The sequence below is a fragment of the Saccopteryx leptura genome, chromosome 7 (genome assembly GCF_036850995.1).
Source record: "Saccopteryx leptura isolate mSacLep1 chromosome 7, mSacLep1_pri_phased_curated, whole genome shotgun sequence".
Classification (NCBI taxonomy): domain Eukaryota; kingdom Metazoa; phylum Chordata; class Mammalia; order Chiroptera; family Emballonuridae; genus Saccopteryx; species Saccopteryx leptura.
In genome coordinates this window covers 8,266,822-8,285,140 of record NC_089509.1, presented here as the reverse complement: position 1 = coordinate 8,285,140, position 18,319 = coordinate 8,266,822, and the positions used below count along the sequence as shown (strand labels likewise).

Sequence of the window (18,319 nt, the reverse complement as noted above, 5' to 3'; positions counted from 1 at the left end):
AGGTAAGAAGCATCGGTTTTTTGTTGCATCACCGTAGTTGTTCATTGATTGCTTTCTCATATGTGCCTTGACTTGGGAGCTCCAGCTGAGCCAGTGACCCCTTGCTCAAGCCAGCGACCTTGAGCTCAAGCCAGCAACCTTGGGCTTCAAGCCAGCAGCTGTTGGGCTTAGGCCAACAACCATGAAGTCATGTCTATGATCCTACAGTCAAGCCAGCGACCCCACACTCAGGCTGGTAAGCCCGCACTCAACCCAGATGAACCAGTGCTCAAATCAGCGACCTTGGGGTTTCAAACCTGGGTCCTCTGCATCCCAGGCCCGTGCTCTGTCCACTATGCCACCGCCTGATCAGGCAGATTACATAAATTTTAGCACATAGGTAAACCTGCAAATACAAAATCTGTAAATAATGATGATTTTAGTATGTATCTCCAAGAATCTTTTTTTATTTTTGTTTTTTTTTAACAAGACCACGACATCATTATAACACTTAGAACAATCACAGTAGCAGTGTAATAAATATAATAAACTCAAATTCACAAAAAGAAAAGTGCAAATTAAAACTTCAAGGAATTTCCATTTTTTACTTATTTGATTGAATATCAGAAAGTTTGATAATACCATATATATGTCTGTATCCTTTATCTGAAACTTTGAGATTGAATGCACTTTTTAATTTAGAAATTTTTTGAAGGTTATTAAGTGCACATACCATGTATTTAGTGCATATATTACAGCAAACTATGGATATTTCCACTAACAGTCTAAGATGAGTTCAACTCCAATATTGCTATCAAATGAGTACAGGTTAGGTCAGGTATACCAAAATAAAAAGACAAATGTATACTTCAGAGCATTGGGAGTTTCAGAATTATGGATCAAGGAATTATGGATAATATTAAGGACATTATCAGGAATCAAGCATTTCTCATACATTCTTGATAAAAGTATAAATAGGTACAACCTCTTTGGAGAGCAGTGTGGCTTTATCTGACAACATTCTAAATGTTCATACACTTTTGATCCAGCATTTTCATTTCTACCTATTGCTCATACTAATAGGTTTCTTAATGTGTACAAAAATGTTAGGTTTACGAAAATATTCAGTGCAGCTTTCTTTATGGTAGTATATAGATTAGCAGCAAGTTAAATGTCTGTTAAATGAAGTATGGTATGTTTATACAATAGAGCCAGTAAAAATGAAATTTTACTTACTAATCTGATATGATCTCAAAGATAAAGTGAGGAAAAGGAAACAATATGCCGAACAACATTATATGCTTATGTTTTACAGGAAAAAAGAAAAATAGTTTTGCTTGTTCATTTGTATGTTGTGTATAGAGTATCTCTGAAAGGATATATTAGCAACTAGAGAAGAGGATTGTTCTCCTGGACAGAAACGGGAGGCTGCAATGGAAGGGAGACTTCCAACTGCCATGTGTATATGTCACTTTTCCTTTTTTAAAATTTAATCTCAAGCCCTGGCCAGATTGCTCAGTTGGCTGAAGCATCATTCTCTTTTTTTTTTTTTTTTTTTTTAAGATTTTATTTATTCATTTGTAGAGAGAAGGGCGAGAAAGAGAGGGAGAAGTGGGGAGGAGCAGGAAGCATCAACTCCCATATGTGCCTTGACTGGGCAAACCCAGGGTTTCAAATCACTGACCTCAGCGTTCCAGTTCGATGCTTTATCCACTGTGCCACCACAGGTCAGACCCCTGAAGCATCATTCTAATAAGTAAAGGTTGCTGGTTCAATCCCTGGTTAGGGCACATACGGAAACAGATCGATGTTTCTGTCTGTCTGTCTGTCTCTCTCTCTCTCTCCCTTCCTCTCCCTCTGAAATCAATAAATTAAAAAAAAAATTTTTAATTTGATCTCTAAATATAGTAGGATGTTGACTTATCTTACCCAAGTCCGATCTTACCTCTTTCTGAAAATAATATAGAGTTTAAAATATTTTCCTAGTATCTTTTTATGTTATGCATATTATGTAAAATCTAAACTAAAATGGCAGAATTTTTGCTCCTCACACATTTTACTAATAAGTGTCTCTGCCTCTGAAACTGGGTTCTCTGTAAAACTGTTCTTAAAATCCTAACAGTTCTTTGGAAAATACTTGCATTTCTGTTTGTACTAATTGGAAGATAAATATGTATAACTATTGGTGATTGCCAAGAAATTTCTCCTACAGATGAAATTAGAAATCATTGATAAAGATGTATTGTACTGACTTTGCAGTTTGAGATTAGTTTTATTGTTATTTTGTGGTTGATATTCATATGCTTGATTGTAGTAAAAAGTACTAATAAAAAAGATTTTATTTTTGTGTCTTTTTAGATGGAAATTCCTTCTTCTAGCATTATAAATCAGTACATTGCTTGTCAAGGGCCATTACCACACACTTGTACAGATTTTTGGCAGATGACTTGGGAACAGGGCTCCTCCATGGTTGTAATGTTGACCACACAAGTTGAACGTGGCAGGGTAAGTCATACTTAAATCTTACACATTGCCTGGACCTTCTTCAAATTACATTGTATGTACTACCATCAAATATTTACATTAAGTTCGTCTTTTTTTGTAAACTTTAAATCCCTAGAAGACAGAAAGTAGATTAGTGCTTGTCCAAGTCTGAAGTGGGGGGAGGGAAATGGGCTAGAGCAGGGGTCTCAAACTCAACTCAGCATGTGGGCCGCAGAGCAAGATCACAGCCGTTTGGCGGGCCACACTAGGTCTACAAAAGGCAACTGTTACGTAACACTTTTCTCACTGCAGTTGAAAACAAAAAAAATCAGTACAACAAGCACAATCGTACATGCAGTTTACTCAGTGTCACAAAACGACCAGAAACTGTAGTTCGCATCACAACTGCTGTTAACTAAGCTAATATCTAGCTAGGATGCTAGAGAAATGAAAAATACAAGTAGGCCCCTAGGCTTACTTAATTTTATCCAAAATATTTTGAACTTCGTGGATTAGTCTGTGGGCCGCACAAAATTGTTTGGCGGGCCGCGAGTTTGAGACCCCTGGGCTAGAGGATGGAATGCTGTGATTACTAATGGGTACGGGATTTCTTTTTGGGAGTGGTGGAAACATTCTAAAAGCAATTGTGGTGATGTTTGCACAGCTATTCAAATATAATAAAAACAGTTGAACTGTGTAGTTGTTAATGTTTGTCTTATTTTTCAATTACAGTTGATATATAATATATTAATTTCAGGTGTACAGCCCAGTGATTAGACATATAACTTACAAAGTGACCAACCCAATAAATCTAGTACCCATCTGACACCATACATAGTTATTACAGTATTATTGACTATATTCCCTAGGCTGTACTCGACATCCTCATGACTGTTTTGTAACAACCAATTTGTACTTCTCAATCCCTTCACTTTTCTCAATTATTTCCCCAACAACCCCCTCCCATCTGGCAATGGTCAAAATGCTCTCTGTACTTACATGTCTGTTTCTGTTCTTATTGTTTGTTTATTTTGGTTTTTAGAGTCCTCTTATAAGTGAAATCATCTGGCATTTGTCTTGCTCTGATTTATTTTACTCAGCACAGCACCCTCTAAGTTCGTCCATTTTGTTGCAGATGGCAAAGTTTCATTCTTTTTTTATGACTGAGTGATATCCCATTGTATGTATGCACCACTTCAATTCTTTATCCAGTCATCTACTGATGGACAACTAGGTTGCTTCCATATCTTGGCTGTTGTACATTATGCTGCAATGAACATGGATATGTATGTCTTTTCAATTTAGTGGTTTGGGTTTCTTCAGATATTCAGAAGTGGAATTGCTAGGTCTTTCCTTGTCTCTTATAATAGCCATCATTTTAAAAATATATTTTGTCTGGTATAAATACTGCTATCCCCAGCTTTCCTTTACATTTTTTTCTTTGTTTTTTCATTTCCATTTTCAGGAACTGTCTTTTTCCATCCTTTTACTTTCAGTCTGTGTGTGTCTTTCTATCTGAAGTGAGTCTCTAATAGACAACATATGTAAGGGTCTTGTTTTGTTACCCTGTTAGCCACCTATTATTTTATTGAAGCATTTAAACAATTTACATTTAAAATAATTGTTGACAGATAAATGTATTTATTGCCATTTATTATTTATATTTTTTATCTTTTTCTTATTCTAAAGAGGTCTTTCTAACATTTCTTTTATACTGGTTTGGTGGTGATGAACTCCTTCAGCTTTTTCTTGTCTGGGAAACTCTTTTATCTGTTCTTTGATAAAGATGATTAATCTTGTAGGTTCTTGCTTTTCATCAGTTTGAATATTTCTTGCCAATTCCTACTGGCCCACAAAGTTTCTCTGGAGAAATCAGCTGACAGTCTTATGGGATCTCCTTTGTAGGTAACTGCTTTTAACATTCTCTCTTTGTCTTTAACCTTTGGCATTTTAATTATGTGTCGTGGTGTGAACCCCTTTAGGTTTATCTTGTTTGTAACTCTTTCCACTTCCTGGAATTATATGTCTACTTTCTCCACCAGATTAGGGAAGTTTTCTGTCATTTTTTCAAATAGGTTTTCAAGTTCTTGGGCTCTCTCTTCTTTTTTCTGCAGCCCCATGATGTGAATGTTGGTATATCTGAAGTTGTCCTAGAGGCTTCTTATCTTTTTTTGGATTTTTTTCATTTTGCTGTTCTGATTGGAGGTTTTCTGCTATCTTATCTGCCAAAACACTGATTTGATCCTCTGCTTCTTCTAGACTCTCCTGTTGATTCCCTGTGATATATTATTCATTTTAGTTATTATATTTTTCATTTCTGACTGGTTCCTTTTTATGTTTTCTATCTCCATTTTTATGTTTCTTATCTTTTTGTTGAAGTTCTCACTGAGATCATTGAGGACCCTTATAACCAGTGCTCAAACTCTGCTTCCATTATGTTATGCATCTTCGTTTTGTCTAGTTCTTTTTCTGGAGTTTGGTTCTGTTCTTTAGGATATGTTTCTTTGTTTTCTCATTTTGGCTGCCTCCCTGTGTTTGTTTCTATGTGTTAGTTAGGTAGAACTGCTATGTATCCCTGTCTTTATAGAGTGATCTAATATAGTAGGTGTCCCACAGGGCCCAGTGGCACAACTTCCCCGTTCACCTGAACTGAGCACTCCAGATATACCCCCATGTTGGTTGTGTGTATCCTTTTGTTGTTGTTGAGCCTTGATTGCTTATGGTACCTCAGTGGGAGGGATTTACCCCTGGGCCAGTCAGCTGCAAGAACTGCTTATACCACCATGGAGGGGCTGCTGTTCAGGGGCCCATTCCCAGAGCGGAATTGGCTTCAGCATGACTCTGGTGCCTTCTAAGTTTACCCCTTGAGTGTATCATTTGTGGAAGTGGTTGGGTGGTGCTTTGCCATATTCTGAAGCTGTTCACTAGGTACATTGGCTCTGGGGCCTCTTGGAAGGTTCAGGCCAAGCTCAGCACCACAGTATTGTCACTGAGTGGCATAGCTTTTACATCTTTGTCATCTTTTTCAAGAACCGTTTTAAGAAATGCTGATATTGACGGTTTTATTAAATTCTCTCCTATAGTGTGATTTTCTCCAGTTTTAGCGATGAATAAAGAAATTTGATAACTAGCCTCAAGAACACGATTATTAGTTGAAGTGTGAGCAGTAAATAGAGACTTTAATATTGTTCTTTTTTCAAAATTTTTCTTTAAAGTTTTAAAGTAACTCAAATCTGAATTTATATGAGCACTATGTTTCACCTTCAAATGCGCCTCAAGACGACCTCGTTTCATTGATTCGTTGGTCAAGCATTGCTGGCATAAAAGACAAAAAGGAATCCGCTCATCGTGAACAGCGGGTATGAACCCAAATTTTAAATATTCCTCTGAATATTGACGAGTTTTTTTTCTTGCTTGCACCACTCATTTTACTATGGGCTATAAGAAATAAAAATAAGATCAATTAAAAACTAATATTAAAATATGTGTTAAAATATATTCAATGTGACATAGAGTAAACGTATACTAAAAATTCATATTTATTTAAATGTATATAACACATTTACTACACTACCACCGCAAATCAAAAGGTATCTATATTTTTTCCACTTGACAAAATTTTCTGGAAAGTTATGCTTCTAAAATTAAAATTGTTGTGCATGCACTATTATAGCCCCAATAATATTTATAAAATATTAGTGCTTTCTAGCCCCGATGCAAGAAGTACTTAATAAAGAGTTTAATATATCTATACAATATATATATGTGTATATTTATTAAATCAATGAGCTTTTACAACAGTTTTGACTGACACTTATTTCAAATTAACACCAACTGAATGATGTGAAACACTACAGAAGTTGCGATGGGCTAATTAGGTGAGAATAACTGCGTTGTTTAGCGAGTTTTTAAAACGTCCGGGGTTCCCCACGGCAGACGGCACGCTCCGCGGTGAACCCAGGACGAAGTTTACTTGACGACGCCAATCACCCAGTTGATATTTTGGTCTCGTCATACGAAATTATACTTAATAATTATTTACCGCAATTATTTAAGAATTGCATTTTTTGTTAAATTTGGCACCGATATCTAGCATTGCATTTAAATGGCCCGGGGCGAAAGAGTTAAAGTCGTGTCGAGTCCATTTTCAAATTGCCCCCCTTAACTATCGAATTGCCCCCTGTGGGGCGTGGGCCCCACGTTGGGAAACACCGCATTAATTGGTGAGATTGAATTTCTTACATACTCCTCCTTCTGCTGTTAATAGATAGTCTAGCGCCAACCTGTTTTGGTAGATGGCATTTCTCATCTGAGTCTGTTGATGTGCAAGGAGAGGGTTAGGGCTCTTCTACTCTTATTGGTAATGATTTCTAAGATTGCCTGCAGTCGCATAATCCAGTTTAAGATGTAAATGGTGGTACGGTAGCCCAAGAGCTATCCTCTGCCCAGGTGGCAGGTCTATAGTATCAGATTATCCTTTCTGAGGGCTACTTATTGTCTTTCTAGTCTCCTATTTGGAGTTTTCCTTTTACCTAATTTTTTTTTCCTGTGTACAAACCTCCTACAACCTGCACAAACCTTCTGCAACTTATACAAATCTTGAACTTTCATGAACTTTCTTATCTATTCAGAAATAACCCACTTTTAGAACAACTTTTTCCTTTTCCTTTTAACAGTACCTCTATGCCTTATATTACTAAAAGTATACAATTCTTTTCTAATTAATCAGAATTCTTAATTTCTAAAAACCTTAACCTTCGGTGACAACTAAGTTAATAACAGGTAATTCTCTTTTATAATATACTTCTTGTTGGAGGTATCATTCTTCCAAGTAGCCTATTGGACACATGACCAATATTCACAGGTTATTTTACAGGGGTAGCTATGAGCACATACATACTTTCATTTACCTTGTAGCTTCATTCCCAGCTAAGGGATCTACACCCCCTTTCTGTATGGCTCAGTGGCACATGCATCAAACCTTAAGATGACTTGTTCTGGCTTTTCTTTGACCCTAGTTTCCCTCCCTTCCTAAAGTTCAATTATAAGGAGCCCCACGGCGAGGTTTCTCAGGCTTCGGTAGTACGTGGACCAGCCAGCTTCTGGTTTGTAGCTGGAGTAGAGCATATCATCAAAGTGTTGTGGATTTTGGCAAGAAACTCATCATGGAGCATGGGGAGAAGAGGTGTTGCCCTGCCAAATACAATTTTATATGGGGTAAATCCTGCCTGATAGGGAGTGCATCTAGCTTTCAGCAGAGCCAGGAAGAATAGGTTGCCCAGTTTTTACCAGTTTCTATCAATAGAATGAATTTAGTTAAATTTTCTTTTAAAGTCCAATTCATTCTTTCTACCTATCCTGAGCTTTGAGGCCTATATGCACAATGTAATTTCCAGTTGATATTTAAAATTTTTTCTATTAATTGTGAAATCTTAGAAATGAAAAGTCCATTATCAGAACCTATGGTTAAAGGCAACCCAAACCAGGATATAATTTCATGTAAGAGCTTCTTAACAACTGTGGCAGAAGTCTCTTTTCTAGCAAGAAAGGCTTCTACCCAGCCAGAAAAGTGTCTACAAAAACTAAGAGATAATAGTGCTCTGCTGCTGGGGGTTTAACCTCAGTGAAATCTACTTCTCAGTGCTCTCCTGGTATTGCTCCTCTAGCCCTTATACCTTATATAAGAGGTCTTTCTCCTTGCCGAACACTTACTTGAGCACAAGTTACAAATTTAGATACTATACTGTCTATTATAGAGTCTAATTTGGGTAAACAGTAATTTTTCCTTAATAGTTCAGCTAACTTAGTGTACTCAAGGTGCGTGGCCTGGTGGAGTTGATTCCTTGTTATTCTTCCAAGGGCCTCAGGTAGAAATGGGCTCCCGTCTGGGAGGATTATCCACCCTTCAGAGTTTAAATGTGCTCCCTTTTCTGCTGCAAGGGCTCAGTCCTCCTCAGTGTATTCTGGTATAGTAGGAAGCTAGGGATCTAGAACAGTCAGTAGAATGTCAAGAGACCGTACTGGTTTTTGGCATCAGCATCAGCTGCTCGGTTTCCTTGGGCTCCTAGGGAGTTTCCCCTTTGGTGCCCTGGACAGTGAGTGAGGGCCATTATTTCAAGTGAGCAGGCCCCTGCATTGTTGGGGTAAGGGTTTAAGCCTCACCTCTCTTGGTTCTTAAGTTTTCTTCTGATGGCCCCTTTTTTGACTGTGACTGTCTTAAGTTCCTGCCTTTAGGAATCTTACCTGTCTTTGGCTAACCAGCCATCTTAGGGGCCAAAGAGGGTAATGTGAGTGAGGAAGGGGCAATGTCCCCTCTAAGGCATTTAGGTTTATCTTCTTAGCAACCAATGCTTTTGTGGCTTTCTACCTTTTTAAAGGCTTATTATGGGGAAGACTTCTAATTTTTGTCATCTCTCTAAGTAGGCTGTGGGTGACTCCTTTGGTCGCCATATCGTCTCTGAGACCTTAGATAAATTTATTGGCTTACTTGCTTCCTCTCTTATCCCTGCTAGCCAAAAACGGTAAAAAGTGTCCAAGGGGAGGCTTTTCCTCCAGTCGTATTTGAGTTCTATCGGGGTCCAGTGGAAGGAAAAAAGTTTTCCTCTAACCAGCCCCCTCGGGTTCCAACTACGGCTTTTCTTGCCTCAGCCCTAATTCTTTCTCTCTTTTTTTCTGAGGCGAACAAGGTTATTAGGAGTTGCTGATAATCATCCTAAGAGGGACGGAGAATATGGAAAACAGACGTTAGAAGCCAAATAAGGGCTTGCAGCTTCTCAGAAAATGGGGGGTTTGAGGTTTTTAACCATAAAAATCACTTGTAGAAAAGGGGACATAAACTAGAAATGACTGCTCCCTTTCACAGCCTTCTCCCAGAGGGGCCTCTCTGAGAGGCAGAACGAGGACAGGAGGGGCTGGTGCTGCCTCTGAGTCTTCCCTCCAAGTTTGACTGTGAGTGTGAGAAGGGGAGAAAGGGAGCTCAGGAGGTGCTGACGGGGCCAGAGCCGGAAGGGGATATGGGGGTGGCAATTCAGAATTTTCCGAGGTTGCCTGCTACACAGGCGGCTGCTTTGAGATGCCTCTGGCAGCCCAGGCTAACAAAACCTTTTGACCCAAGCACATAGCACAACCTTTTAGCCAAGATGGTGGGTTTTCTATTAAAGCTCTCCATTGGTCAATGTAAAGAAATTGGTCGGGATGCCCAGGATCTCCAGTTCCAGTTACAATATTCTAGACAGCTTGTACCTTCCCTAGGTGTAGAGATTCCTAACTGGGCCAGTCCACTCTAAAAGTTGGCCACTTTAATTCACAGTGAGTTTTCAATGTACCGTTAGACAATTTTGCACTATAATCATCAGAAAATACCAACTTAAAATTCTTAAGCGTACACTGAAGGAGTATCTATGGAGTGCTAGACCCTCTACCTGCTGTAAAACAGAAAGTCACAATAGCCATGGACAGCAGAAGTGAGATCAAAATCATGGCGACATCCAGTGATCAGTGAAGAAGAAGTCCCTTGCGGGACTCTGTCCTATATGGGAAACAGAGTAAGGACAAACAAAGGTTGGAAGGGACCACACAGATACCCTGGCTGTGTCACTCATAGGAACTTTAGGTGCCTCTTAGCATTGGCAGGTTGGTATAAAACTCCAACTTGGATTAGGCTATGCCTAATACTGCCCTAAGCTGTATGAGGTCACCGTGGAACCGCAGGCTAGTGCCCGCTTGGACTCTGTAGCATACGCTGTGGAGCCACAAACTGGAAACTCAGGCGCATGCACCTGAGATCCTCATGCACACACCATTCATTCAGGGGTGTTCAGTGTAGAAGTAGAATAATAAAGCAAAAGCAAAGAACGATATCTCAGCAGGAGCAAAGTTAGAGAGGGACCCTTGAAAATAAAGGTCCTCTATCCAGTGAAGAATGCAGAAGGGAGATCCCAAAGAGGGACCAAACCAGGAGATGTCCTCTAGGATAGTTTGTAAAAATAAATGAAAGCGACAAAACAAGCAGAGGGTAAACATATGGGAGAGTGAATCCAAAGATGTCCCAGGAAGCCCGAGGTGGGACTTAACTCAGTCCCTGCAAATGTCTTCCCAAGAGCACACAAACTCCTTGCTAATAACTTAGCCCTGAGGAGCCTATTAGGCGAGTCTGATTACATGTGATCCCCAGCCACAATAGTTTCAAATTGACTAGTCACAAATAAATTGCTCTGATCACCTCTGGAGGGTCTCTCAATGACTCCAAACGGGTGGATGGTCATGCCGATTGTCCCCAGCTGACTGTCAGCTAGACAGAAGAGACCACCAGGGCTCTGGAATGTCTCAGGTGGTGCCTCCCCTGCTGGGTTTCCATTCCCAGCAGTCAGGCCAAGGAGACTGGCTGCCCGCCCGTGTGGCAGACCCAAATGTGTCTGGATGACACAATCTCACTGGGGCCTCCAGATGTTATGTTGGAATAGCGATAAGCGTTTGCCACACAATAAGTAGCAAATTAAGGAGTCTTTATTGCAGAAAAGCTGGCAACCAACGAGGGAACTGGCGTTCCAAAAACTTGCGGCCCTAAACACATTCAGGAGCTAGCTTTTAAAGGCAAAATTACATTCTGGCCAGGGTATGGGGAGGAGGGGGAGCCTAGCAGTAAAACAAAGCAGTGAAACAAACTCATTTACAATGTTTACCTATAGGATTGATTCAGGGAGAAACATTCAGGGCACATCTGCAACCCTGCAAAACCAGCCCAAGGCCTAAACTAGCCAAGGCTAGGGGTAGAGAATCTTTTTAGAGAAAGTAAATTCTGGGTAAAGTTACTTATGCTAAGAGCCTTTCTTTTCTACATTTCACAAGTCCCTATGTGGGCCCTTTCAGAGAAATATCTGGGACTCCAGCAGCCCTTCCTCCCAACTCAGCCACAATCCCTGCTGGTTTTCACAGGTAGAAGTTATGGGGACTTCTCTTCCTGGTACTAAAAACATTGGTTTGGGGGCCTAGTGTGGATCTAGTTACCCCTTACTCCTCAGTGGGCTCTTCCATGACTCAGATATCCCTCTTGATTTTTAACCATTACACATGGGCATGGGACAAAGCCTTCTTTGTCTCTGCCCCTCTTACCAGTCTGGACACGGCTTCTTCTGAATATCCTTAGTTATAGGACTTTTGTTCAGCTAGATTTCAGGCAGTTCTGAATGATGATTGTTCTGTAGTTTGGTTGTGAGAGCAGGTGAGCACAGCATTTATCTATACTACCATCTTGATTAGAAGCTGAATTGTGTACTTTAAAAATGGGCATATTATATGGTATGTGAATTATATGCCAGTAAAGCTGTATTTTTTGCCTGACCAGGCGGGGGTGCAGTGAATAGAGCGTCGGACTGGGATGCAGAGGACCCAGGTTTGAAACCCCAAGGTTGCCGGCTTGAGCACAGGCTCAACTGGCTTGAGAGCAGGCTCACCAGCTTGAGCGCAATGTCACTGGCTTGAGTGTGGGATCATAGACATGACCCCATGGTCACTGGCTTGGGTCCAAAGGTCACTGGCTTGAAGCCCAAGGTTGCTGGCTTGAGCAAGGGGTCACTCACTCTGCTATAGCCCCCCCATCAAGACATATATGAGAAAACAATCAAGGAACAACTAAGGTGCCACAGTGAAGAATCAATGCTTCTCTCTCCCTTCCTGCCTGTCTGTCCTTCTCTCTCTTTGTCTCTCAGTCACCAAAAAAATAATAAAAAATAAAGCTGTTTTAAAATTCTAATTGTGAAAATAAATGGATTGCATTTGTCATTTTCATTGAAAATTCTTTCTCATTGTTAAATCTAAAAATATTTAAATTAGTGCATCATTTTGCTATCCTCATAGTAGTAATAGATTCAGGCACAAACTTATCACAAATGGTAAAACAGTGGGTGAAAGCTAGGATATTTGCAGTTTCAAATCAAACAGATTATTACAAAAGAGAAAACAGTGACAAAGAAGACTTGTTAATAGTTGAAAGCCTGACCCGTGGTGGTACAGTGCATAAAGTGCTTACCCTGGAACACTGAGGGTGCTGGTTCTAAGCCCTGGGCTTGCCCGGTCGAGGCACATATGAGAGTCGATGCTTCCTGCTCCTTTCCCCCTCCTCTCTCTGTCTCCCTCTCTCTTCTCTCTCTTAAAAAAAAATAGTTACTTCCGGCTCCCTGCGACCCCAGGATGCGCTGAGCCGCGACCCCAGGATGCGCTGAGCCCCGACGGCACCGTCCGCTGCCGCCGGCTCCCGCCCAAGGTGTGAATGACAGAGGTGGTGCCGTCCAGTGCCCTCAGCGAGGTCAGCCTGCGCCTCCTCTGCCACGATGACATAGACACCGTGAAGCATCTGTGCGGAGACTGGTTCCCCATCGAGTACCCAGACTCATGGTATCGTGAGATCACCTCCAACAAGAAGTTCTTTTCCCTTGCCGCAACCTACAGGGGTACCATTGTAGGAATGATAGTAGCCGAAATAAAAAGTAGGACCAAGATACACAAGGAGGATGGAGATATTCTAGCCTCCAACTTCTCTGTTGACACACAGGTTGCATACATCCTAAGCCTGGGAGTAGTGAAGGAATTCAGAAAGCACGGCATAGGTTCTCTTTTACTTGAGAGTTTAAAGGATCACATATCCACCACCGCCCAGGACCACTGCAAAGCCATCTACCTGCACGTCCTCACCACCAACAACACAGCAATAAACTTCTATGAAAACAGAGACTTTAAGCAACACCACTATCTCCCTTATTATTACTCCATCTGTGGGGTTCTTAAAGATGGCTTCACTTATGTCCTCTATATCAATGGCGGCCACCCTCCCTGGACCATTCTGGACTACATCCAGCACCTGGGCTCTGCATGTTTAAGACTCTCAACAAAATGGGTATAGAAGGAAAATATCTCAACATGATAAAGGCCATATATGATAAACCATCAGCTAACATCATATTAAATGGCACTAAACTGAAGGCTTTCCCCCTTAAATCAGGAACAAGACAGGGTTGTCCACTCTCTCCACTCTTATTTAATGTGGTACTAGAGGTTCTAGCCAGAGCAATCAGACAAGACAAAGAAATAAAAGGCATCCATATCAGAAAAGAAGAAGTAAAGGTATCACTTTTTGCAGATGATATGATCCTATACATCGAAAACCCCAAAGAATCCACAAAAAGACTACTAGAAACAATAAGCCAATACAGTAAGGTCGCAGGATACAAAATTAACATACAGAAGTCAATAGCCTTTCTATATGCCAACAATGAAACAACTGAGAAGGAACTCAAAAGAATAATCCCCTTCACGATTGCAACAAAAAAAATAAAATACTTAGGAATAAACATAACAAAGAATGTAAAGGACTTATATAATGAAAACTATAAACCATTGTTAAGGGAAATCAAAAAAGATATAATGAGATGGAAGAATATACCTTGTTCTTGGCTAGGAAGAAGAAATATAATCAAGATGGCTATATTACCCAAAGCAATATACAAATTTAATGCAATTCCCATCAAACTTCCAATGACGTTTTTTAAAGAAATAGAGCAAAAAATCATCAGATTTATATGGAACTATAAAAAACCCCGAATAGCCAAAGCAATCCTAAAGAAAAAGAATGAAGCTGGGGGCATTACAATACCTGACTTCAAACTATATTATAGGGCCACGACAATCAAAACAGCATGGTATTGGCAGAAAAATAGACAATCAGACCAATGGAACAGAATAGAAAGTCCAGAAATAAAACCACATATATATAGTCAAATAATTTTTGATAAAGGGGCCAACAACACACAATGGAGAAAAGAAAACCTCTTCAATAAATGGTGCTGGGAAAACTGGAAAGCCACATGCAAAAGAATGAAACTGGACTACAGTCTCTCCCCCTGTACAAAAATTAACTCAAAATGGATCAAAGATCTAAACATAAGACCTGAAACAATTAAGTACATAGAAGAAGACATAGGTACTCAACTCATGGACCTGGGTTTTAAAGAGCATTTTATGAATTTGACTCCACAGGCAAGAGAAGTGAAGGCAAAAATTAATGAATGGGACTACATCAGACTAAGAAGTTTTTGCTCAGCAAGAGAAACTGATAACAAAATAAACAGAAAGCCAACTAAATGGGAAATGATATTTTCAAACAACAGCTCAGATAAGGGCCTAATATCCAAAATATACAAAGAACTCATAAAACTCAACAACAAACAAACAAACAATCCAATAAAAAAATGGGAAGAGGATATGAATAGACACTTCTCCCAGGAAGAAATACAAATGGCCAACAGATATATGAAAAGATGCTCATCTTCTTTAGCTATTAGAGAAATGCAAATCAAAACGGCAATGAGATACCACCTCACACCTGTTCGATTAGCTGTTATTAGCAAGACAGGTAATAGCAAATGTTGGAGAGGCTGTGGAGAAAAAGGAACCCTCATACACTGTTGGTGGGAATGTAAAGTAGTACAACCATTATGGAAGAAAGTATGGTGGTTCCTCAAAAAACTGAAAATAGAACTACCTTATGACCCAGCAATCCCTCTACTGGGTATATATCCCAAAAACTCAGAAACATTGATACGTAAAGACACATGCAGCCCCATGTTTATTGCAGCATTGTTCACAGTGGCCAGGACATGGAAACACCAAAAAGCCCATCAATAGATGACTGGATAAAGAAGATGTGGCACATATACACTATGGAATACTACTCAGCCATAAGAAATGATGACATCGGAACATTTACAGCAAAATGGTGGGATCTTGATAACATGATACGAAGCGAAATAAGTAAATCAGAAAAAACCAGGAACTGTATTATTCCATACGTAGGTGGGACATAATAGTGAAACTAAGAGACATTGATAAGAATGTGGTGGTTACGGGGCGGAGGGGGGAATGGGAGAGGGAAAGGGGGTGGGGAGGGGCACAAAGAAAACAAGATAGAAGGTGACAGAGGACAATCTGACTTTGGGTGGTGGGTATGCAACATAATTGAACGACAAGATAACCTGGACTTGTTATCTTTGAATATATGTATCCTGATTTATTGATGTCACCCCATTAAAAAAATAAAATTATTAAAAAAAAAAAATAGTTGACATATCTAGATGAAGTATGTATGCGAGTTTATTAAATATTTTTTGTAACCTTTCTGTAAGTTTGATAGTTACATTAAATATTATAATTTTTAATATACATATATGTATATTTTATATCTATTGGTAATAGGTGAAGTGTCACCAGTATTGGCCAGAACCCACAGGAAGTTCATCCTATGGATGCTACCAAGTCACCTGCCACTCAGAAGAAGGAAACACTGCATATATCTTCAGGAAAATGACACTATTTAATCAAGAGGTAAGAAGGCGAGATATTTCTCCATCCATTCGTTAAAACTGTTATGTTCAAGGTGAAGGCTTTGAAAGCCAAAATGTTTTTAGTCTGAATCCTGGGTACTAGAAAGTATTAAGTTACTGAACAATTTGCTTCATTGGGATGCTTTGGAATCTTATGAACTGTACATATTTCCTTTCTATAATAAATGTATTTCCAATTTCTATAAAAAAGAGTGGTCAGTGAAGAAGAATCTAGTAAATACTTATTACTCTTAAAACTATGCCTACTCAAAAAAATTATACCAGGCATGATTTTGGTTATAAAGATTTTTTTTCTTTAAATTGTGTCAATAAAGTATTTTGAGTATAGCTCTGGCCAGTTGGCTGAGTCAGTTGGAACGCTGTCATGAAACGCCAAAGTTGTGGGTTTGATCCCCAGTTAGGGCACATATGGGAAGCAACCAGAGGATGCCCAACTAAGAGGAACACTCCTCTCTGGCTGGATAGATAGCTCAGTTGGTTAGACTGTTCTCCCGATATTCAAAAGTTGCTGATATAATCCCCGGTCAAGGCACATGCAGGAACAGATTGATATCTCTCTTTCTCTCTCTCCCTTCCTCTATCCCTTCCTCTCTCTCTAAAATCAATAGTAAATTTTAAAAAAATAAGTGTGCTGGCTTGGTGGATAGAGCGTCGAGCCCAGTGAATGGACATCTTGGGTTCAATTACCAGTCAGGGAACACAAGAGAAATGACCATCTGCTTCTCTTCCCTTCCCTCTTTTCTTTCTTTCCCTCTTTTCCTCTCACAACCAGTGGCTTGCTTGTTTTGAGCGTCAGTTTCGGGTGCTTAAAATAGCTCAGTTGATTCAAGCATCAGCCCTAGATGGAGGTTGCCAGGTGGATCCTGGTTGGGGTGCATGTGGGAGTCTGTCTCCCCTTTTCTCACTTAAAAAAATAAAGTAAAAAAAATAAAAAATAAATAATAAAGTAAAAGAAGTGGAGCTTCTCTGTCTGACCTGTCATGGCGCAGTGGATAAAGTGTCAACCTGGCACACTGGGGTTGCTGGTTCGAAACCCTGGGCTTGCCTGGTCGAGGCACATATGGGAGTTGATGCTTCCTCTTCCTCCCCTGCTTCTCTCTCTCTCTATCCCCCCCCCCCAGTGAATAAATAAAAATCTTAAAAAGAAAGTGAAGCACCTCTCCTTCTCTTTCTGTCTCTTGTTTTTCTCTCTCTCTCTAAAATCAATCATTAAATAATAAAAAATAATTTAAGTATTTGAGTACATCTATGGAAATGGAAAGAATAATTAATTGTAAGTTGTTAAATAGTCCACTGTTTTAAGAGTAGAGGAGAGAAATTTTACAGTCTCCTTAGTATTAAGAGGGAAAGATTATACGCAGAACCTTACCACAGCAGATAGACTATAGTTTTCTAATTGCTAGGTGGTCTCACTGCCACCTGAATCACTCTTCTTGGCTTCCAAATCCAGACCCTAAGATGGAAACTGAATAATAAATGAGGGGTGACCCCCTTGAAAGATGTATGTGGAGGGCAACATTCAGTTAGCCATGTCAGTCTGCTAGAGGCCGTCCACCTCGCTCTTACAGCCTGCACCTAGACAGCTCTTCCCACCACCTTCAGTTTTGAAGGGGCTGTGTGAAGAAAAGCAACTGCTAGAAAAGAGCACACAACACAAACTGTGAAGACCCAGGCCTGTCCTGGCAATGTTCAATCCTTTGGAAATGAGAACGCCATTTCTCTCCCAGACCCCCAACCCCTGAGTATAATTAAGGGGGCCCAACGAGATAGAGCCTTCCTGGCCAAAAGGGAAGGAGCTAGAAGTTGTGCTGACTTATATTAAAGGAATCCGATACTGAATAAAGCTAAAGTTATAAGAAATTAAATAGTTTCAAAATATTTTGAGCTAGAGATTCTATCAGAATGAATTTATAGCTCATATAAATAGAGCTATAAAAACATAACAAGACAAGCCAATAAGATATTTTTTCATTTCTCAACGATATGGTTGAGAGGTTTATCTATGGTTACATATAGTAATATTTATGTCATCTTCAGCATATTCTTTTTATTGTGTCCACAGCAGTTTTATATACTATAGTGGCTTTTCTTTGCAAAGCCTGAAAATACCTCAGAACCTTAGTACACTAAGACACAAATTAGTTTCTAAGTGTGACCCAGATATAATTGGGAAAATGAATTTGCTATCGTATAAATACATACATACTTGGATGGAGAGACAAACATTATCCTAAAATTAATTAAAATATGGTTTTACACTACCCATTTTTGTAGGTTATTGGTCCCATTAAATTCTTGTGTTATTACTAATCAAAGGTAGTCTCTAACAGATATCTTCAATTCATTTTATAGAGTTACAGGATTCTGAAAAATTAATTGTAAAATAATCCTGAGGTATCTTTGGAATAAATCTTTTATTGGTTGTTTTATTAATTACCTTTTATATTCATGGCATTTTCTGG

General features: G+C 39.5%; 1 protein-coding gene and 1 pseudogene across 8 annotated transcripts in view; both read left to right on the top strand.

Annotated features, from left to right (window-relative positions):
* PTPN4 (protein tyrosine phosphatase non-receptor type 4) overlaps positions 1-18,319 on the top strand; it is a 218,024-nt gene that overhangs the window by 187,350 nt on the left and 12,355 nt on the right. For 7 of the 8 annotated variants that reach the window (XM_066346559.1, XM_066346563.1, XM_066346560.1 and 4 more), the window contains 2 exons: positions 2,338-2,484; positions 15,709-15,837. In XM_066346559.1, the coding sequence (XP_066202656.1) occupies positions 2,338-2,484; positions 15,709-15,837 (276 nt within the window). Of the gene's footprint in view, positions 1-1,563; positions 1,707-2,337; positions 2,485-15,708; positions 15,838-18,319 lie in introns of those variants that run through there. The other variant, XR_010746663.1, reaches the window with a different exon arrangement.
* LOC136378658 (N-alpha-acetyltransferase 60 pseudogene) lies at positions 12,670-13,360 on the top strand (annotated as a pseudogene).